At 45.7% G+C, this 22,518-nt stretch overlaps 1 protein-coding gene across 1 annotated transcript; it reads left to right on the forward strand.

Annotated features, from left to right (window-relative positions):
* Positions 1-220: 220 nt before the first annotated feature.
* Positions 221-19,734, forward strand: LOC139311999 (zinc finger protein 383-like). The gene is made up of 8 exons (XM_070936515.1): positions 221-300; positions 398-527; positions 4,272-4,385; positions 6,045-6,731; positions 8,940-9,581; positions 13,166-13,372; positions 16,714-16,880; positions 19,488-19,734. The coding sequence occupies exons 1-7, from the start codon at positions 226-228 to the stop codon at positions 16,857-16,859; spliced, it is 2,001 nt and encodes a 666-aa protein (XP_070792616.1). The 5' UTR covers positions 221-225; the 3' UTR covers positions 16,860-16,880; positions 19,488-19,734.
* Positions 19,735-22,518: the final 2,784 nt, after the last annotated feature.

The raw sequence follows: 22,518 nt of genomic DNA on the forward strand, positions 1-22,518 counted from the left end.
ATTTTTCCCACCAACTTCTCCGTCAGCAGATTTTAAGCCTGGTTAAAGACTTTTTTTTCCCTTGCAATTGCAATAGGAGCCTCAAGAATGGCGGGGCCGAACCTTCTCTGAGTAAGATCGTCTTTCTATGTTAGTGCGTGTGCATCTAGCCAAAAAGAGCAACTGGTTTTTCAAAGAATAGTACCCCTTCTGATCTCCCCTTTTCTCCCTGACAGATTTGGCAAAATGATGTGTGTGTTTGTCTTTGGAACCTTCCCTCCTCCGCGAGGAACAGAGATGGTGACGACGGAACCTTTTCAGGTAGCAGAGGGGTTGGGGGAAGGGAAATATGTCGCACTTAATAAAATGAAATCCACAAGGGAAACCATTGCCCCACTCTTTTCTGTCCTCCTTGCAGGCACCGCCGTTCTCATTTGAAGAGGTAGCTGTGTACTTTACAGAGGTAGAGTGGCCACTCCTGGATGCAGAGCAGAGGGACCTGTACTGGGATGTCATGCAAGAAAACTACGAGACTGTGGCTTCACTGGGTAAAAATTCCCCCCTCACTTTACTTAGTGGGGTGCAAATGGGAACTGTAGCAAAATGATGCAGTGGTGGGTTCCTCCCGGTTCGGTCCGGTTCGGCCGAGCAGGTAGCGTTGACAATATGACGTCACCGAACCGGTTCTCCCCCACCCCCACCCACCCACGTTATTCTTACCTTTTATTTGGTCCCACCCCCAATCTATTGCTGCCTCCTGAGTCCCAGCTGATGATTAGAGGGAAAAAAACTGTTTAAACTCTTGCCGCGGGGCTTCAAAGGGCCGTCCTACAGCTGATCAGTGTTAAAAGCAAACAAATGAGTCAGGTCGTAAGTGCGAGGACTGGTCATAAATGCGAGGACCTTCCAGAAATGACTGACCAGCTAGCCACGCCCACCTAATCACATGACCTCCAAGCCACACCCACAAAATAAGCCACGCCCACAGAACCAGTAGTAAAAAAAATTAGAACCCACCCCTGGATGGGTGTAAAGCAATCTCCCTGCCAGCTGTACTTTTATAGGTAGTCTTGACTTAAGTCGCTCACCACCACTTTATAAAGCCTTAGTAAGGCCACACCTGGAATACTGCAACCAGGTTTGGTCACCACATTAGAAAAAAGATATTGAGATTTTGGGAAAAGTGCAGAAAAGAGCAATGAAGATGATGAAAGGCCTGGAGACTAAAACATACGAAAAACAGTTGCAGGAGAATGGGTATGGCTAGTCTAGAGAAAAGAAGGACTAGGGGCGACATGATAGCAGTATTCCAGTATTTGAGGGGCTGCCACAAAGAGAGCGGGTCAATTTTTTTAGAATACCCTGTTTCCCTGAAAATAAGACATCCCCTGATAATAAGGCCAATCGGGCTTTTGAGGGCATGCACTAAACTAAGCCTCCCCCTGAAAATAAGTCCTCCCCGAAAATATTTAAACACAGAGCTGGAAATCAGGTAAGATAGCAAGAGGAACCCCATCTTGCTCTATGCGCCCCAAAATAATAAGACCGCCCCGAAAATAAGGCCAAGCGCTTATTTCAGGGTTCAAAAAATATGTCAGGTTTCGAGGTCGTCTCAAATAAATTGCATTTCAAACAAAGTCTTTGAAGAAAAACTCCTATTTATTAAGCACAACATTCTAAATCCGACTTCATCGAAGCCAACACTGACTTCCAGACCCAAAACCCTCCCTTTCCGTTTCCCACTCCCCTGCACTCATTGGCCATCTTCCAAATCATTCTACCCCTAATCTACTGCTCCAGCTCAAAGGAATTTCCCCCCTCCCATCCCATCTCCCAGAGGATATTATCTCCAGGGAAAATAAGTAGGTGAAAAGTCAAACGTCCCTTTCCAGACGCCTCCGCTTCTCCTTCTTATGTCAGCACTAGAGTAAATGCAGCTTGAAGTGCTGACAATAAGACAGGGTCTTATTTTCAGGGAAACACAGTATTAGAATAACAAAGTTGGAACTTTAATGTTTTAATGTCTTCTTTTAACTTTCATATGGGATATTGTTGCATTGTTTTATTCTCTGTTGTAAGCCGCCCAGAGTCCCTTGAGAGTTGGGCGGCATAGAAATGCGACAAAATAAATAAATAAACTTGGAAGGGACCTTGGAGGTCTTCTAGTCCAACCCCCTGCTTAAGCAGGAAAGCCTACATCACTTCAGACAAATGGTTATCCAATCTCTTTTTAAAAACTTCCAGTGTTGGAGAATTCACGACTTCTGGAGGCAAGTTGTTCCACTGATTAATTTTTCTGTCAGGAACAATTAAAACAAGTTCTAGGTTGCTTCTCTCCTTGATTAGTTTCCACCCATTACTTCTTGTCCTGCCCTCAGGTGCTTTGGAGAATAAGGTGCTTTGGAGAATTTATTTTCCAAAACACCAGAAAGCAAGACAAGAAACAATGGCTGGAAACTAATTATGGAGAGAAGCAGTCTAGAATTAAAGAATTAAATTAACTTCCTAACAGTGAGGACAATTAACTAGTGGAATAGTTTGCCTTCAGAAGTTCTGGGTGCTTCATCACTGGAGGTTTTTAAGAAGAGACTGGACAGCCACTTGTCTGAAATGGTATAGGGTCTCCTGCTTGAGCACAGGGCTGGACTAGAAGATCTCCAAGATCCCCTCCAGCTCTATTCTGATTGATTGACTATATAGCTGTGGGCTATGCTGTCTCTTATCTAATCATTTCCTGAGACTTGCAGGCTTCCCTTAGGCATGCAAGCCGCAGCTGGGTGACCTTGGCCTAGTCACTTTCTCTCAGCCCAACCTACCTCACAGGGTTGTTGTTGGCAGGAAAATAGGAAGAAGAAGGAGTATTAGGTACATAAGCCACTTTGAGATTGGATGATGATAATGAGAGAGAGGGGGAGAGGGAGAGGGGGAGAGAAAGAGAGAGAGATTTTAAAAGGTCTCCTATTTTAAAAGGGATTTTAAAAATCCAATATAGGTAGTCCTTGATGTATGACCACAACTGAGCCAAACGTTTCAGTTGCTAAACAGGTTAGTTGTTTAAGTGAGTTTTGCCCCATTTTATAACCTTTCTTGCTACAGTTGTTCAGTGAGTCACTGCAGGTGTTAAGTTAGTAAGGCATTTTTTTTTTATTGAAAAAGTTTTACAATTACATTTTCTCCCCAATTTCCCCCCACTCCTAACCCTCCCTGACCCCACTAACCCTCCCTAACCCCCCCTAGCCTTCCCCTCCCCCCCCCCGGACTTCCACAAAATATAATCCAAATCAAAATCCCCTTTTTATAAAACTTGAACCCCTCCACCCCCTGTATATTTTTCACATCTTCACAAAATTCAATTATTCTATCCCTATATAATACTTTCAGTTAAAAGCTATCTGATATTTCCTAGTTTGATATTTATTCTGTACATAATCTATCCACTTTTTCCACTCCCATACATAAGTCTCTTGTGAGCGATCTTTTAAATATGCTGAAATCTTCGCCATCTCTGCAAAACTGGCCATCTTCAAAGTCCATTCTTCAATAGTAGGCATAGCTTCATTTTTCCAATATTGACCTATCAGTAATCTCGCTGCTGTTATCATATACAATATCAACTTTGTTTCACCCAATGTAAAACCCTTAACTATACCCAGTAAAAACAATTGTGGAGAAAACTGAATTTTTTTCTTCAAAACATTCTGCATAACCCACCAAATTTTTATCCAAAAAGAGTAAGGCATTTGTTAAGTGAATCTGGCTTCCCCATTGACTGTGCTTGTCAGAAGTCCGGAAAAGGGGATCACATGACACCTGGGGGTGGTGCAAGGTACTGCAACCTTCATTAAGGTGAGCCTGTTGCCAAGTGTCCGGATTTTGATCTCGTGACCATGGGGATGTTGCAATGGTTGTAAGTGTGAAAAAAGATTATAAGTCACTTTTTCAGTGCCGTTCTAACTTCAAACGTTCACTAAACAAATGATTATAACTCAAGGACTGCCTGTAGTCATCTCTGGCTTGGGGCTCCTCAAGATTCAACCATTTTTTAAAAAATACAAAATTCCCTTTCTTTTGCAGGGTGACCACAGTTGCCTGAAACTGGCAAGCATTTCCTACGTTGGTAGCCTCAATCCAAAGAAGATTTCATTTTGCATTACTTTTAGAAATCAGACTCTTTAAACGTTCTTACCCTTTGGGACATTCACTGCTCTTGGTGTCAATGCCACGCATTTAACCGACGTCGTCATTTTCTCCCTCTTTTGTGTACACTTGTGTGTTTTGTGCACACAATGCAGCTGTCGCAATCCCCAAGCCTGAGCTGATCTGTCGTCTGGAACGAGGAGAAGAGCCATGGGTTCCTGCCCAGGCAGCTTCAGAGGAGAAAAAAATCCCCCTCAACCTTTATGAAGGTGAGAGAAAAAGAGAGGGAAGCAACGATGAGCTTTGGGGCTAAATGGCTGCTGTCCAGTGGTGGGTTGCCCCCAGTTAGCACCGGTTCTATAGAAACGGTAGCAAAACCGGTGGGAGGCCCCGGCCACTGATCCTGACATCATGAAAACGCTTCTGCACTTGCACAGAAGAGTGCACGAGCGAAGCGAGCACATGCGGCCCCATTGCAAACCGGTAGTAAAGGTAAGTAGAACCCACCCCTGTCGCAGTCCAATCTTCTGTTGTCCTGATGTTCCACCAACAGCCGTGACGGACATCTTTGGAGGCCAATTAAGCTGTTTGTGGTAGCAGCCCATATACAACTGAAATGAGCTAACTAAGCTCTTGTATATGAAGCTGGCTTGCTGGTCTCTGATTGGTCCATATCTCAGAAGTCCAAGAAAACTGATTCCTAATTGGTTCCTTGTCTCCAATTTGGTCCATTGTTGATGGTCTCTTTTGCACCGTATGTAGATATTGTTTATGTCTATGTGTCTGTCGATGGCCAATTTGTCAGAGTGCCAGCCTTTCAGGAATTCATCCATGTGTGTATCCATCAAAACCGACTAGTAGTTAGAAGACATGATGAAAACTCTTTAATTTCACAACATACGGACAGACTTAATCATAGTTTCATATGGGAAACAGTTGAAATCATCCTAGAACAAACCAAGTTCCAAAAACTCTGGTCTATTTCTGGAAGTTTGGCACTCTGACAAATTGGCCCTCAATAGACACATAGACATAAACAACATCTACAGACTGTGCAAAAGGGATAGTCAACGAACAAAAAAGGAACAAAAACTTCAGACCAACTATCAAGAAGTAAACACTACCCCAATCAAGGAACTGCCAAACAAGCTAACAGTAAACAGTCCAACCAAAGAACCTCCAAAGCCACCCCCACCAACACTGACACGGCAGACCACTAGAAAAGAAACAGAGCAAACCCCACTCCCTACTAGCACTGATGATGTTGCCTAGTTTGGGTAATGAAACATCTGCAAGAAAACAACCAAGCTCAGAGAGCACCAAGGACCCCTCAGATCTGGCTGTCTTTTCTCTATCCTCCTTTATCACTTGTTCAGGGATGTCCACAAAAATGTGTGCATGTGGGGGGGAAAAACCAAGATGGCAGCCAAAGCTATGTGATCAAAGGCCTCTGTCTATTGTAATTCAGAGATGGTATCCCAAAACTACACACTATTGAGCCTAATTACTCTAGATTTGTGAAGCAGAGAGAGAACTTTTTCCCCTACTTGTCCCTTAGCTCCAGGGGTGGGCTGCTGGGGGTTCGCAGGGGTTCGGGAGAACCTCTAGCTAATATTCTGTGCAGTTTGGAGAATCCCCAAATCCCACTCCTGGCTGGCCTCGCCGCCGCCCTCCCAGGAGTCCCCATGCGGCCTGTTTTGGATGCAGGTAAATGCAGGGTGCATGCGGAGGCTCGGGGAGGGCAAAAAATGGGCCTATCAAAAGTTCGGGAAGAGGGCCTCCGGAGCCTGGGGAGGGCAAAAATGCCCCCTCCCACCATGGTGCAGGAGGCCGACTAGGCTACGGCCACCCAGCAACCGGCCAGAGAACCCCTTGCTAAAATTTTTGAAGCCTACCCGTGCTTAGCTCATCCCCTTTCTTTTTCTCAGGAAACAACTTTGCTTTGGCTTCTCCCACTATGCCAGCAAGCGAGGTGATCGTGAGGGAGATCAAGGAAGAGATCGCAGAACCTGAAATCTTGGATCCGCAAGATCCCCCGTGGGCTTTGCTGAGGGCACCCCCAGAGAACCCTTCTTTAGCGTCAGAGGCCCGGTGTGGCCTGCAGAGACAGTGGGAGCTGCAGGCCGGACACATCTGGCGGGAGCCGTCCAGGCATATAAGGGCAGCCAATTCCAAGCGCTCCATGTTCCACGTGGGCCGGAAGAAGCTCATGTGCCCAGAATGCGACCGGTGGTTTCACTGCAAGTCGGAATTCTTGCTGCACTGGCGAACCCACACGGGGGAGAAGCCCTACGAGTGCCTGGCCTGCGGGAAGCGCTTCATCCAGAGCTCCCACCTAAGTGCCCACCGGCGCATCCACACGGGCGAGAAGCCCTATGAGTGCCCCAGGTGTGGGCGGAGCTTCAATCGGCGCTCCACCCTGACGGAGCATCTGAGAATCCACACCGGGGAGAAGCCGTACAAGTGTCTCCAGTGTGGGGAGAGTTTCCGCTGGAGGCCTTACCTGACCAAGCACCAGAGGGTCCATCTGGGCAACGCTGCCTACAGAGGCTTCAACAACAGAGAAGCCATCTTTGATGTCTCGTCCCTCCCTAAGCCTCTGGGAAGACTAGCGGGCAAGTCAGATTTTATTCTCTGCTTTTATAGATTTCTTGTTGTTCAGTCATTAAATCGTGTCCAGCTTTTCGCAACCCCATGGACGATAACTTGCCAGCCCACCCTGCCCTCCACAGTCTCCTGGAGTCTGCCCAAATTCATGTTCATCATGTTGATGACATTATCTAACCATCTCATCCTCTGCCGTCCACTTCTCCTTGTGCCTTCAATCTTTCCCAACATCAGGGTTTTTTTCAATGTGTCCCTCTCTTCCTCATTAGGTGGCCAAAATATTTGAGCTTCAGCTTCATTATCTGTCCTCCTAAACAACATTCAGGGTTGATTTCCTTTAGAATGGATTGATTTGATCTCCTTGCAGTCCAAGGGACTCTCAAGAGCCTTCTCCAGCACCACAATTCAAAAGCAATAGATAGATTATTAGACCTTTCTCAGGGGCTGCCACAAAAAAGAGGGAATCAAGCTATTCTCCAAAGCACCTGAAGGCAGGACAAGAAGCAGTGGGTGGAAACCACTCAAGGAGAGAAGCAGCCTAGAACTAAGGATCTATGGAGATTTTCAGTCATCCAGCTCATGATTTTGTCCCAAAGGTGCTGTTTTTCAAGAGACAACTGGACTTTCTGTTTTTTCTTTGAAGACCTTTCACTTCTCATCCAAGAAGCTTCTTCAGCTCTGACTGGATGGTGGGGAACGGAAGGATTTCTATTCCTTGCAGACAGCTGGTCATTTGCGTCCTTTTAGAGAGTCGTTGAGGCCACCTGGAGGTGTCCTCAGGGACCCCTGAGTGGTGGAAATGGGTGTGGAGCCTTCTTGAAACTGCTGAAAGGACTGTGTTATAGACTGGAGATAGATGATGTTGTATCCCTCCCCCTCTGTTGAGAGACGGCTGTTTAATTTTGACATAGACGGACTCTTTGACCCCTCTTTAAAACCAGCGGTCCTCTCTGTCCAAAATGTGGACTTTGCTGACTTGAAAAAAGTGACCTGTGTCTTTTAAATGCAGATGCACTGCTGAATCTTCTCCGGATGAGTTTGTTCTCCTGTTATCTCAATTGTTTGTCCCAACACTGCCCTCTTCTGGACAGATAGCTCTGATGTTATTCTGGGATCTGTTGGAGCCACTCTCCCAGCTTAGTAGTCACTGTCCCAATTGCTCCTGCCACTTCTGAGACCACCTTGGCCTTTACTTTCCACATCCTCTCTAGTTCCTCCTTCAGGCCCTGGTAGAACCTCTCATGCTCCTTCACCCTGATATTGCTGTCCCTTGACACCATTACATCTATCACCACCTCTGTCTTCTGTTCCTTGTCTACTACTCCGATGACAGATTGATTGGCTTGTATCTGCTTGACCATCTGGATCTTTGAAGTCCCACAGGATCTTGGCACTGTTATTCTCCATGACCTTCTATAGAACCTTCCATCTGGACTTGGGAGGATCTAGCGCCCATGCACTGCACAGATGTTCCTGTACACAAGTGTGCATTGGCCAAGTGTGATTGGATACGCAAGGAATTTGTCTCCGGTGCATAAGCTCTCAGTGTACAATGCCAGCTACTTGATTGTGCCATTCAGTATTTGTGTGTGTGAATAAAATAATAAAATGAAATGAAATGAAATATATAATAATATAATATAATATAATATAATATAATATAATATAATATAATATAATATAATATAATATAATATAATATAATATAATATAAATATATAAATATAATAAAATTAAAAATAAAATAATACAATAAAAATAAATACAATACAATAAAATATAAATAAAATACATAAGATAAATAAAATATAATAAAATAAAATAATAAAATAAAATATATAATATAATACATAAATATAATAAAATTAAAACTAAAATAAATACAATAAAAATAAATACAATAAAATAAAATATAAATATAAATAAAATAATAAAATAATTTAATATAATTTAATATAAATAAATACAATAAAAATAAATACAATAAAATATATAAGATAAATAAAATATCATAAAATAAAATAATAAAATAAAATAAAATGGAAATACAAAAGAAACAAAAGAAAAGAAAACCAATCAAAATAGGTAAACTGTACATCTCTAGATAAAAAGAGTTAAAGGAAAAACAAGACTCTTGGGGTAGGAGTAGAAACCTTGTAATATAAATACATTTAAATCAGCTGCTGTCTCCGCCTTGCTCTTCCCCTCTCCTCCAGCAGGTGACGCGATTGAGAGTGGCGCCCCAGAAGCCGAGTCCCTACGTCCTGCCTCTGTCTTGTCAAAACCGTGCAGTGGGGTGAAGCCCAACCCTGAGATCTGTGGGCTCAGGCAAGGCTCAGGTGGGCAGCCGCTCAGGTGGCCCATAAAGACTGAATCGGAGCCGCTCCCTGGTGGGAACGACGTCACCGACATCAGCCAAATCAAGATCGTTCAGGTCGAGAAGAAGCACGTGTGCCACGACTGTGGGAAAGCCTTCCAGTATAAATTCGAGTTGGTGAAGCACCGCCGGACCCACACAGGAGAGAAGCCTTTTGAGTGCCTGGCCTGTGGGAAGCGGTTTTTCCAGAGCACACACCTCAACGCCCACCTGCGCATCCACACGGGTGAGAAACCCTACGAGTGCCCCAGGTGTGGGCGGAGCTTCAACCGGCGTTCCACCCTGACAGAGCACCTGAGGATCCACACCGGGGAGAAGCCGTACAAGTGCCTCCAGTGCGGGGAGAGCTTCCGCTGGAGGCCCTACCTGACCAAGCATCAGAGGGTCCACCTGGGAGAGAACACCTACAGATACTTCAACAGCAGGGACAGCCTTTATGACAGCTCTTCCTTTCCAGAGCATCAGGAGAAGAACCAACCGGGTAAGCAGGTGTTAGTCCAGGGATATCAAACTCAAGGCCCATGGGATGGATCCGGCAGTGGGGTGCTTAAATCCGGCCTGCAGGACCAGCCTGGAAATATCAAAGGATGGGCCCACTGTGCCCCTACCGGCCAACACAGTCTCGGGAGGTCTCTGCGTGGCCCATTTTTGGTTGGCAGAGTGCTGCTGGAGGCTGGGGAGCCTGAAAACAGGCCAAGGAGGTGGCCTTGGGAGCACACAGTCCATTTTTGGCCAGCAGAGTGCTGCTGGATGCCAGGGAGGGTGAAAATGAGATGCGGGGGGGTGTTTGCACACACCCCCGCATCCCATTTTGGCTGCTAAAGTGCTGCAGAAGGCATCCGTCCCGTCTCCCCCCCCCCACACACATTCTCTGCTCCCCTCCACTGGCCCATGGAGAACTACAATGCTGATCCAGCCAGCAAAAAAATCTAGTTTGACAACCTGTGTTAGTCCTTCAAGGTAGCTATTGGTCTTCCCAGCTAAACCAGACAGGCAACACAACCAGATGAGTTAAATCTACTTCAGAGGCTCCCAACTTTTTGGGCACCAGGAACCTGTTCCATGTAGAGAGGTTTTTTCTGCGGACTGGAGGGGGCGTGATTCATGTGCTTCCTGTTCTGTCCCCATACCACACACGCAGCCCCACAGACGGCCCGGAGTTAATAAGCCACACGACAAAACTCTTTGAAGATAAAGCTGGCAGCAACCCAGTGGCTAGCTGCCAATTCAGACTTTACTCACACAAAACAAAGATTAGACTGCAAGCATTCCGATAAAACAGGCAGAGTTTCAACAATACAAGGATTAATCCAAATGCAGTCCGATAAAGCAGGCAAAGTCCAGTAACGCAGAGATCATGGATTATTTCCAGTTTTTGCTCGTCACAAACTGAACCGGCCACCACACCCACATATATACCCTGTGGGGTATGGTCCAGTGACTCAGCTAATCTCTGGCACGCCTTCTCCTCTGCTGCGCACGCTTCTCCCCGCGCCTCTGCCGAGGGTCCAGTCGCTGCGGGGACGTGCTTGGCTCTGAGCCTATCGTTTGGCCTTCGGTGTCCTCCGGAGGCATTGCCAGAGAGGAGGGTCCTGGAGAGGGAGGCCTTGCCAACTCCTCTCCCTCACTCTCAGAGTCTGCATCTGTCGATAGCCCAGTCTCAGGCAACGGAGCCACAACACTTCCTAGGGAATGGAGCATCGCTTGTTTGTGTGGCCCAGTTACTAGCATGGCATGGATCAGAGCCGGTCCGCGGACCGGGGTTTGGGGCCCTCTGATCTACTTCACTGTGAGGCTACATTAACAGAATTTTGTTAGTCTGAAAGTACAAACTTCCCACCTCTTGTTCCATTAGGGCAGCTTCTTCCTTAGTTTTGTTCTCTGACCAATGAGCAACTGTAGGTTCCTGCTCCTCTTATCTGAATCCTTCCTAAATCAGAGGTCCCAACCTTTGGGGCACCAGGGACCAGTTCTGTGGAGAAAGGTTTTTTTCGTGGACCAGAGGGGGCGTGATTTCATGTGCTTCCTGCATCTCGCGAATGGGGCTTCGTTTGTTTGTGCGGCCCGGTTTCTGACCAGCCCATTGCCGGTCCACGGACCGTGGGTTGGGGACTTATCCTAGGCAACATCTCTTCTCCCTTTTCGTCAAAGTCACCATTACATCAGTCCAGATAGAAAGCACGACTTTAAGTACAGTAGTCCTTGACTTACAACAGTTCATTTAGTGACCATTCAAAGATACAACAGCACTAAAAAAACTGATTTATGACCGTTTTTCAGGCTTATGATTTTTGCAGCATTTCCGTGGTGACATGATTAAAATTCAGGTGCTTGGCAACTGACTCATATATATGACAGTTGCAATGTCCCGGGGTCATGTGATTGCCTCTTGCGACATGACAAGCAAAGTCAATGGGGAAGCCAGACTCACTTAACAACTGTGTTCCTAACTTAACAACTGCAGTGAGTCACTTAACAACTGCCACAAGAAAGGTCATAAAATTGGGGCGGGGGGGGAACTGTCTTAGCAACGCAAATTTTGGACTCAGTTGTGGTCCAAAAGTTGAGGACTACCTGTACCAGATTACAGGCTGTACTTCTTAGAACTTGAGTTCTAAGTGAGTTATTACTTAGTTATTACTTAGTTATTACTCTTTTCCTTTCTGCGTTCAGAAGGTCCTGAGTTCAAATCCCTAACAAAATGGCAATTTCAAGGATCTTCATACCTGTTGTATTCGCAAACTTGTGGTAATTCTGATGCTCCCAGCTTCCCCATAGCAAAAAAAACAGTCATTCCTGCTCCCTCTGTTTTTTTTGTTTGTTTGTTTGTTTGTTTTGTTTTTGTGACCACCTGACCACAGGTGTCAAACTTGATTTTATTGAGGGCCGCATCCGGGTTGTGTTTGACCTCGGGGGCCAGGGTGGGTGTGGCCAGCTTGACATCACTCATGTCAGAGGTGTCTGTGACGGTTCTACCAGCGAAAACGGGCTCCAGAGCTCCATTTTCAGCTGCGACGGCCTCCTGCTGCCCTCTGCCAGTGAAAACAGAGCACGTCCCCGTCCCCTCAGCTCCGTTTTCACTGGCAGGAGGCCATCGCAGCTGAAAACAGAGCCTGGGAGGGCTGCACACGGCCGTCCCGAGCTCCATTTTCACTGGCAGAGGCACCGCGGGCTGGTCCTTTGCTGTTTCTAGGGTGGCCCCACAGGCCAGATCTAAGCACCCCATGGGCCGGATCCAGCCCCCGGGCCTTGAGTTTGACACCCCTGCTCTAGGAGCTACACAAGAAACTTATGTGCTGTGGAATGCTTCTCTGAGCTTGTTGTTTGCTGGCAGATATTTCATCACCTGACTGGATAGCATCATCAGTGCCTGGGAGTTTATATACAATAGCTTGCCCTACCAGTATTTGTTTTCTGCTTGGTACTTCCTTGATTAGGGTATTGTTTTCTACTTGATTGTTTGTCTTATATACTTTTGTACTTTACCATTGTTTACTTGAATATTAGTTTAAAAAGAAACCATATAACCTTGTCTTAACCTTGTTCTGTGTTCTTAGGAAAATCTTGCTGAAACATTAACATTAACATTAAAGGCTCTTAGGTGAATTATAAGATTCAGATTATTAAGATTCAAGGGTTTGATTTTCATCTGCACCATTCTTCATCTCGTTGTCTGTCCAATGTCTGAACTTAAAGAATATCCAAAATTTTGGACCATTTTTGGTCCAAAACATCTGGAGGATATCAAACGCAGCATGATAAACAATGCACAAATAATAAAATCATTTATCCCAATGACTGAGCATGACCGATGCAGTCATGGAAGAATCTCTCTTCCCTGCCAAACCCACAAGTGAGTTTTGTGAGTGTTTTGCGAGGAACAGAATAATAAAACTGTGTGGAGGAAACTGAAAAACTGAAGGAAGAGATGAAAAAGAGGATTTCAGGTCATTCGATCTACTGGAAATCTGAGCAGCAGCCATTGCACCATTTTTCTCCCTTTGTGTCTTTGAAGCCCTTCTCTTCTTGCTTTGTTTTTTTAATTCTGTTTTCCCTCCTTGCCAGAATATTTAACATCCACCCCGGATTTAATCTCCCAACGAGAACCGTGGTGGCTCCAGAGCTCGGAGGAAAGGGAAAACCGAGAGAGTCAGAGTCGAGGCAAGGGACAAGTTGAACCATCTCGGATCCTATCTGAGGGAGAATCTGAAGGCTACAAATCACCCACCAGCCCTGCTCCCCCTTACAATAGGGCAGGACCCAAAGATGCTTGTGAGTTGTTTTTTTATCCTTCCAACCAACAGACGGGTCTTAACTGAGCCTGGAATCTGGACTGCTTCACTTTAGGATGGGAAGGGGATCTCCAGAACAAAGTGTCAACATAGAGCTCGAGAATCCAAATAAAAATCAAGGATCCATTTCCGAAAATCTTACTGTTTATTGAATACACAGTGAGGTAATCTCGAGGCAAAACAATACTTTTCTAAGCCAAACCCCCAACCTCTCACGTCATCCATGTAAACATGTTCCCTTGATTATGGGAACCGTCTGCTTCAAATCCACACATGTTGTGATGTCCTTGAACAGATTCCAGGTTCCCATTGGCCTTCAGCAGAATCATAGAAGTTTTGTTTCTCCATCTAACCCACGGGTGTCAAACTCAAGGCCCACGTGCTGGATCCGACCCACGGGGTACTTAGACCTGGCCCATGGGGCCACCCTGGAAACAGAGAAGGACCGACATGTGGTGCTTCTGCCAGTGAAAACGGAGCTCGGAAAGAATAGGATAGGATAGGATAGGATAGGATAGGATAGGATAGGATAGGATAGGATAGGATAGGATAGGATAGGATAGGACAGCACAGCACAGCACAGCACAGCACAGCACAGCACAGCACAGAACAGAACAGAACAGAACAGAACAGAACAGAACAGAACAGAACAGAACAGAAGTTTGTTTATTGGCCAAGTGTGATTGGACACACAAGGAATTTGTCTTGGTGCATACGCTCTCAGCATACATAAAAGAAAAGATACATTCGTCAAGAATCATAAAGTACAACACTTAATGATAGTCATAGGGTACAAATAAGCAATCAAATCATATTAGGAAACAGTCAATATAAATCATAAGGATACCAGCAACAAGGCTCTGTGTGGTCCTCCCAGGCTATGTTTTTGGCTGCAACAGCCTCCTGCAGCCCTCTGTCAGCAAAAATGCAGCCCGGAGAGGGGCGCACGCACCCCCCCCCCAGCTTCGTTTTTGCTGGCAGAGGGCTGCAGGAGGCTGTCGCGGCCAAAAATGGAGCTCGGGAACCGGTTTTTGCTGGCAGACATCCCCAACACAAGTGATGTCAAGCTGGCCACACCAACTCTGGCCACGCCCATACCATCCCCCCCCCCCGCCGAGATCAAACACAACCCTGATGCAGCCCTCAATGAAATCGAGTTTGACAACCCTGATTACCACAATCCACTCCATTACCACAATTGAGTCCAAAATTTCAGCTGCTAAGCGAGTCTGTCATTCGGTGAGCTTTGCCCCGTTTTATGACCTTTCTTGCCACAGCTGTTCAGTGAATCCCTGCAATTATTTCGTTAGTAACACGGTTGTTAAGTGAATCTGGCTTCCCCATTGCTTCTCAGAAGGTTGCAAAAGCAGATCACATGACCCCGGGACACTGCAACCGTCATAAATATGAGTCCGTTGCCAATCATCTGAATTTTGATCACGTGACCGCAGGGATGCTGCAACGGTCATAAGTGTGAAATAAGTGATCATAAGTCACTTGTTTTCAGTGCCATCTGAACGCTCACTAAAGGAATGGTTGTAAATCGGGGATTATCTGTAAGGTAGTAGCCCAGCTAAATCACACTTTCCGAGCATTAAATAATAAGCATCAGCAACAAGGCTAGTCATCAGAGTTTTAGAAAAGACCTCTAGGGTGGGGAGCATCTGGGCCCCCAAGGGAGACATTTTTCTGCAAGTCAGGTGCTGCCACAGAAGGCTCTACAGCAGGGGTGTCAAACTCAAGGCCTGCGGCCGAATCTGGCCCGTGGGGATGCTTAAACCTGGCCCGCGGGGCCAGCCTGGAAATAGTAACGGACCAGCCTGCAGTTCCTCTGGCAGCCAAAACAGGGCAGGGGGTGGGTGTGTCTGGCACACCTACGCCTGTGGTGGGTTCCTCCTAGTTCGGACCGGTTTGGCCGAGCCAGTAGCAGTGACAATATGATGTCACCGAACCGGTTCTCTTTGTTCGGGAGCTGGGCCCTCCCACCCCCTGCATTATTCTTACCTTTTATTTGGCCCCGCCCCCAATCTATTCACTGCCTCCCGAGTCCCAGCTGATCGGCTAGAAGGAAAAAAACTGTTTAAACTCTTGCTGCGGGACTTCAAAAGGCCGCCTTACAGCTGATCAGTGTTAAAAGGCAGTGTGGTGGTAGACCAGTGTGCTCAAAAAACAAATGGGTAGACCGGTGCCTCCAAAAACAAATGGGTAGACCGGTGCCTCCAAAAACAAATGGGTAGACCGGTGCCTCCAAAAACAAATGGGTAGACCGGTGCCTCTAAAAACAATGGGTAGACCGGTGCCTCCAAAAACAAATGAGTAGACCAGTGCCTCCAAAAACAAATGGGTAGACCGGTGTCTCAAAAAACAAATGGGTAGAGTGGAACGCTCCAAGAACAAATGGGTAGACTGGTACAACTCTGCAAGCAGTTAAAAGCCTGGTAGACCAGTACCTCTGCTAAATCCTAAAGAATTGTCACATGACCATCAAACCACGCCCACAAAATAAGCCACGCCCACAGAACCTGTAGTAAAAAAATTTAGAACCCACCCCTAAACTACGCCCCATTTTGGCTGGCGAAGTGCTGTAGGAGGCCATCCAGGCCAAAATGAGGTGTGGGGAGCGGGCACGTGAGGCTCCCCCACACCCCATTTTGGCCAGCAGGGTGCTGCAGGAGGCGTCTGTCTCATCTCCTTCCCCACATCACCCCCAGCCGGTCCGTGGAGTAGAATTACAACAGTCATCCGGTCCTCGACGAAATCCAGTTTGACACCCCTGCTCTACAGGATGACATCGCATAGTAGGGAGGACCCATTGCTTGGCCTCTGCTACATTTGGTGAGTCGAGCAGAAACGATGGGAGAAAATCAGTCCTCGACTTACAACAGTTCATTTAGTGACCGTTCGAAGTTACAACGGCACTGAAAACAGTGATTTACAGTATGACCGATTTTCACAGTTACGACCTTTGTAGCATCCCTATGATCACGTGATCAAAAATCCAGATGCTTGGCAACCAGGTTCATACTTACGACCGTTGTGTCCCGGGGTCACCTTTTGCCACCTTCTGACAAGCAAAGTCAATGGGGAAGGCAGGTTCACTTAACAACCGGGTTGCTAATTTAACGACCGCAGTGACTCACTTAACAACCGTGGCAAGAAAAGTTGCGAAATGGGGCAAAACTCACTTAACACATATCTCACTTAGCAACATAGGTTTTGGGCTCAATTGTGGCTGTAAGTCGAGGACTACCTGTAATGGACAATCAGTTCTTAGTTGAGACTATCCATCCATTCAAGTTTGAACTTGTTCTTTCTTACCAGGTGACAATGTGATGGCCGAAGGCCTGGCAGAAAATAAACCACAGAGTGACCTTGTGATAGGAAGAGTCGGTGATGTGTTACCACGCAGCTCTGACAGAGATGCTTCCTTACAGCCCGGGGTAGTTTTTAAAAGCAGAAACGCTTGAGGAAAAAATGGACTGAATCCGGTTAGTAGAATCAATGGACTTCACTTAAAAACCCAAATCATCCTATTAGGCTTTGTGACTTTTTTCTCCCAAGATGGCGGCCTTCCACCTGGATGGCATTTAATTCTCAGAATTCTCCTGAACAGCCTAGCTAGCTGGGAAATTCTGGCAGCCAAATGGATATCCGGGTTGAACAAGTTAGTTTATGGCTGTAGAAACCATCCCAAGGGATTCTGGGAAGTTTTGGGTTTTGTTACGAGCTGGAAAGGGAGAAAGGCATGGTTTTGGAATCTACTAAGCTGTTTTGTCTCTTGCATTGCAAAGTCCTATATTTGCAAGGTGCAAGGTTTAAAAGCTGTATTTGGGCCACAGTTTTTTAAAACACTGGCGGGAACTCATTTGACTGGACGCTCCTTCATACAAATAAAGATGGAAACATGTAGATGGTTATATGTCTGTGGAGATTCTCAGTCATCCAGGTCATGGTTGCCCCAAAGGTGCTTTTTTCAAGAGGCAACTGGACTTTCCGGTTTTTTTCTTTGAAGACATTTTTCGCTTCTCATCCAAGAAGCTTCTTCAGCTCCGACTGGATGGTGGAGAATGGAAGGATTTATCTTCCTTGCAGCCATCTGGTCATCTGCATCCTTTTAGAGGGTGGTTGTAGCACTTGGAGCTTTATCTGTGTCCTCAGGGTCACCTAGTAGTGCTAATGGTTCCTGTAGTCTGCAATTCTCATCCAAGAAGAAGCTTCTTTTGATGAGAAGCGAAACGTCTTTAAAGAAAAACCTGAAAGCCCAGTTGCCTCTTGAAAAAAAAACCACCTTTGGGATAGATCAAGGGTCAGCAACGCATGACTCTGGAGCCGCATGTGGCTCTTTCATCCCTCTTCTGCAGCTCCCTGTTGCTGGTCGGCTCCACAATTGATAGGGCTTTTGGTTAGGACATGTAGAGGAAAAAGGAAACTTTATGGTGGAGGAACCGGACTTCCGGTCAGCAGAGGAAAAAGGATGCCACACTAGGAGGAGACTATGATGGGGGAACTGGACTTCCGGTCAGCTCCAAAATTGAACGGGGGCTTTCTGTTAGGACCTTCGTGGCTCTTTGAGTGTTTAAGGTTGCCGACCCCTGGGATAGATGGTTATACTTTAATCTGGGCAAGTCCAAGGTTAAGATAAGCCTGTGCTGAAATGTAGCAATGAGGTAGAGAGCCGAGGTGGGCAATTTTTATTTTTTTTTAAATTTGATTTATATGCCGCCCTTCTCCAGAGACTCAGGGCGGCTTACAATGCGTTAAGCAATAGCCTTCATACTTTTGTATATTTATGCAAAGTCAGCTTATTGCCCCCACAAACTGGGTCCTCAATTTACCCACCTTAGAAAGGATGGAAGGCTGAGTCGACCTTGAACCTGGGGAGAATTGAACTCGCAGTAATTGCAGGCAGCTGGATGTTAAATGCTGCCTTAGGAGGCATTAGCCTCCTACGCCACTCAGGCTCCAATTAATTTTCCTAAGAGTCCATATGAGAAACTGGGACTATTGTGGAGGGCCAAACCAATAGGGCTGGAAAGGTGCGTACATATGCATGGATAAACATAAGAATTTTTTTTAAAAAAAAGTCACTTTCGAAATAAAAAGCAATCCACACAGGCCAGACAGGGACAACCAAAGAGCCAGATGTGGCCCGGGGGGGGCGGTAAAATGCCCACGTGTGCCCAAGAGAGAGCGGGTTGATTCCACATGACCGCGTGTCAGGCTCTCAGCAACCAGCCTGCATTGACATTCACTTGCAGCGTCTTGCAGTCAGGTTACCACATTTTGTGACAGCTTAGGGAGCCCTGGTGGCGCGGTGGTTAGAATGCGGTCTGGCAGGCTAACTCTGCTCACTGCCAGCAGTTCGATTCTCACCAGCTCAAGGTTGACTTAGCTTTCTGTCCTTCCGAGGTCGGTAAAATGGGGACCCGGATTGTTGGAGGGGAGGGGGCAATAGGCTGACTCTATAAACCGCTCAGAGAGGGCTGTAAAACACTATGGAGCAGTATATAAGTCTAAGTACTATTACTCTTGAAACGGACATTTACCCGTATTTTTCGGACTATAGGATGCACCAGAATATAAGATGCACAGAGATTTTGTCCCTCCCAAACCCTCTGTGCGTCCCATTTTTACAAAAACGGGCCCGTTTTTGGCCTCCCAAACCCCCCATGAATTGCGTTTTTGCCCTCCCCAGCCCCCAAGAATACCCTGCAGGCCTCCTAAATCCTCTGCACATCCCATTTTTGCGAAAAACGGGTCTGTTTTTGGCGAAAACAGGATGCGCGGGGTGGGGTTTCTGGAGGCCAAAAATGGCTGTATTCGGTGTATAAGATGCACCAACATTTCCACCCTCTTAGGGGGGAAAAAGTGTGTCTTATACTCCAAAAAGTATGGTACTTCTGGTTTTTGGCAAAACTGGTCCATAATGAACCATTGGAACATTCACTTAACGACTACAGCCAAAAAGCTATAAAATCAGGTCAGTCACGTGGATCACCTTTTTTTTTTTTTTGACTATCAACTTTCAGTCATAATGGGCAGGCTCCATTATGGTCATAAATTGAGGATTACCGGTCTTTTCTCTTTTCCTACAGACAACTTCAGATGAGATCATTTTGTCCTCCAGTTCTTGATTTTGCCTTTGGAGAAGATGACGATAGGAATACACAAACAGCCTGGCAGCTGAAAGACTACAGAATCCAGGACCAAACCTTTTTATCCAGGAGGAAAAAAAAGAAAAAAAAGGGGCCTTACAGTCCCAAGGCCTCATGCAACATTTAAAAAGAACAAACTCAAAAAAACCAACAGTATTTTTCTTTCTCCTCCAGTATTAATAGCCACTTACTCGTCCAATTTGTACAGCTCTGAGGGCAGAGAGAATGTCTTGAACCAGATAAAATAATATAATTTTATTATTGTCAGAAAGACCAGCAGCATACAGAAACTCCATATTTTTCAGCATAAGGAAACTAAGATATTCCAATTTTTTGTTCAGGTCTCTTGCATTCCCCCGATGTAGTCATTTCCATTTTCCAGCTTATGACACACAAAATAAGCAAGGGCCCAAAACATGCCAACAGTGCCCTAATTTTGGCCTGCTAACAGTTAAAGTACTTAACATTCGGCTTCACTCCCTGACAAATATAAAAACAATATGATCAGGAGAAAAAGAGAATATGTGGAGAATACGATTTTTGCTTTTTGTGTCCCATTCACAAGGTGTCCTTAACTAATATATTAATGTTTTGAATTCTCTGTTGATCTCTTTTTTAAATTGAGTAATTCAGTGCATGTTTTATAACCAGGGATTATTAATTTTTTTTGTCATTTAATGACCCCGTAATCCCTTGCATCAGGGTGGAGTCGGGGCAACTGAATGGAGCTGAGTGTTTACTGGCCGGATGCTCTTCCTATCGCCAATGCAGAGTACGCAGCAGATATTTACTCATTATGCCCAGAGAGAGATATACCTGCCACTACCTAGGATCAAACTCATAGCTCCCTGATTGTGAGGCAAAAGCTCTGCCTCTAGGCCACCGCACCACTCGTTTTATAACCAGGGATACACTGATATATTTCTGACCTGAGGTAAAAAAAATTAAAAGTAAATTGCAAGAGAGGTCAGCTGTTAAGGTGCCATTGAGAGCAAGGTTTTCAAGGTTAAGGATGCATTTGTGCTCTTTTGAGTAAACAACTGTGCCAAAAGCTAAATTTGCACATGCTGAAAAACAGATTAGATTGGTTTCGTAGCCTTTAAGCCAGGGGTGGCCATTCTTGGCAACTGTAAGACCTGTGGACTTCAACTCCCAGAATTCCTGATTCTTGCCTGGAATTGAAGTCCATTAGTCTTAAGAGTTACCGAAGTTGGACACTCCTGCTTTAAGCCATAAAGAAGATAATAAGCTGTGAGAAGATGAACATCATTGCACAGAGAGCTGTCTAAATGGTACAGGGACGGAGGAAGGGAAGGGAAGGGAAGGGAAGGAAGGAAGGAAGGAAGGAAGGAAGGAAACAAAAGTTTGCCAAAAAAATGCAAGTAGATAACATTTGTCTAGCATAACCAGGATTCAGAATCCAGCTGTTAATGCAGAATATCACTTGAATATAAAGATCTTGATTGTGAGGTTTAAAAGTCAACAGCTATTCTGATCTCTATTACTTCCACTCCCTCCCCCCCTCCCGTTTTTGAACGTCTCTCTGTTTTTCTTCCTTGCCTAAGGAGTTTTATTCTCACATTTCACACAGTTTGGCAACCCTCTTGGAAATTTCTTCCTGTGCATTTCTTTCATAATCGTTCTCCAATTCGAGATAGAAATGAGCTCTGGCTCTCCTGGTGGCCTCCTGTCCAAATATTAACAAGACTCCGCCCTGCTTAGCTTCTCAGTTCGGACATTCAGCCAGGTCCTGCCACCTCCTGCATTTGTAGATATTTTTCTATAAAATATCGGTTCCAGGATTTCCTCAGGCTCAGTGGAAGTGAGGATGGGGAGGTTGCATTTAAAAGAAGTGATTGCAGAAATGAAAAATCTGCCTTTTTGAATTTACCATGTCAGACAAAAATAAATGAAATATGAGCACTGACCCATTTAACTGCTGCCTTTTTAGATGGTAAGGAATAGATCTTGAAAGTTCGACTAAAACTTAAAGCAAACTCTTTGTTTAAGGATTAACAGTCCAATCGTTTTTCCATTCTAATCTCAGTTCTTGCACTGTAAAGAGTTAAGTGGCATTTTAATTACTATTACAATTAGCATCACATCTGCGTCTACTTATTTCTAAACAACCAGAACTGTTTTCCACACCTTAAAAGGTCAAAATGAAATCAAGAACAAAGGGTTTACAGATTTAGAATTTAGAATAACTGAGTTGGAAGGGACCTTGGAGATCTTCTAGTCCAGTGATGGCTAACCTTTTTGCCATCGCGTGCCAAAAGTGGGGGGCGCATGGTGGGGTCACACGCACGCGTGCCCACATCCATAATTCTATGCGCCGTGCTCCCCCCCCCGCTTTTGGCACGTGATGACACGGTGGGCTCAGTAGGCCCGTTTTTTTGCCCTTCCCAGGCTCCAGAGCCTTTCTAGGAGCCTGGGGAGAACAACAATCCCCACCCCCACCCCGCAGAGGCCCTCCGGAGGCCAGAAACAGTGTATTTCCTGACTTCTGGTGGGCCCAGAAGGGCCGAAAATCAGCTGGCTGGCGCACGCATGCGTGCCAGAGCTGAGCTCACGTGCCCACCAATATGGCTCCACGTGCCACCTGTGGCACCCGTGCCATAGGTTCGCCATCATGGTTCTAGTCCAACCCCCTGCTTAGGCAGGAAACCCTACACCATTTCAGACGGTTATCCAACATCTTCTTAAAAACTTCATGTTGGAGCATTTATAACTTCTGGAGGCAAGTTGTTCCACTGATTAATTGTTCTGTCAGGAAATTTCTCCTTAGTTCTAAGTTGCTTCTCTCCTTAATTAGTTTCCACCCATTGTTTCTTGTTCTACCCTCAGGTGCTTTGGAGAATAGCTCGACTCCCTCTTCTTTGGGGTAGCCCCTGAGATATTGGAACACTACAATCATGTCTCCCCTAGTCCTTCTACCCAGTTCCTGCAACCATTCCTTTGTTTTAGCCTC

This window comes from Pituophis catenifer, unplaced genomic scaffold (genome assembly GCF_029215685.1).
Source record: "Pituophis catenifer annectens isolate HBS135680 unplaced genomic scaffold, rPitCat1.0.hap2 SCAF_2, whole genome shotgun sequence".
NCBI lineage: Eukaryota > Metazoa > Chordata > Lepidosauria > Squamata > Colubridae > Pituophis > Pituophis catenifer.

Bases quoted from the DNA above. Each gene is read 5' to 3' on its own strand.
- LOC139311999 (XM_070936515.1), top strand. From the start codon at position 226: ATGATGTGTGTGTTTGTCTTTGGAACCTTCCCTCCTCCGCGAGGAACA. The intron at 6,732-8,939 runs GCAAGTCAGATT...CCTCTCCTCCAG, and splicing joins GCCTCTGGGAAGACTAGCGG to CAGGTGACGCGATTGAGAGT. The intron at 13,373-16,713 runs GTGAGTTGTTTT...CTTTCTTACCAG, and splicing joins GGCAGGACCCAAAGATGCTT to GTGACAATGTGATGGCCGAA.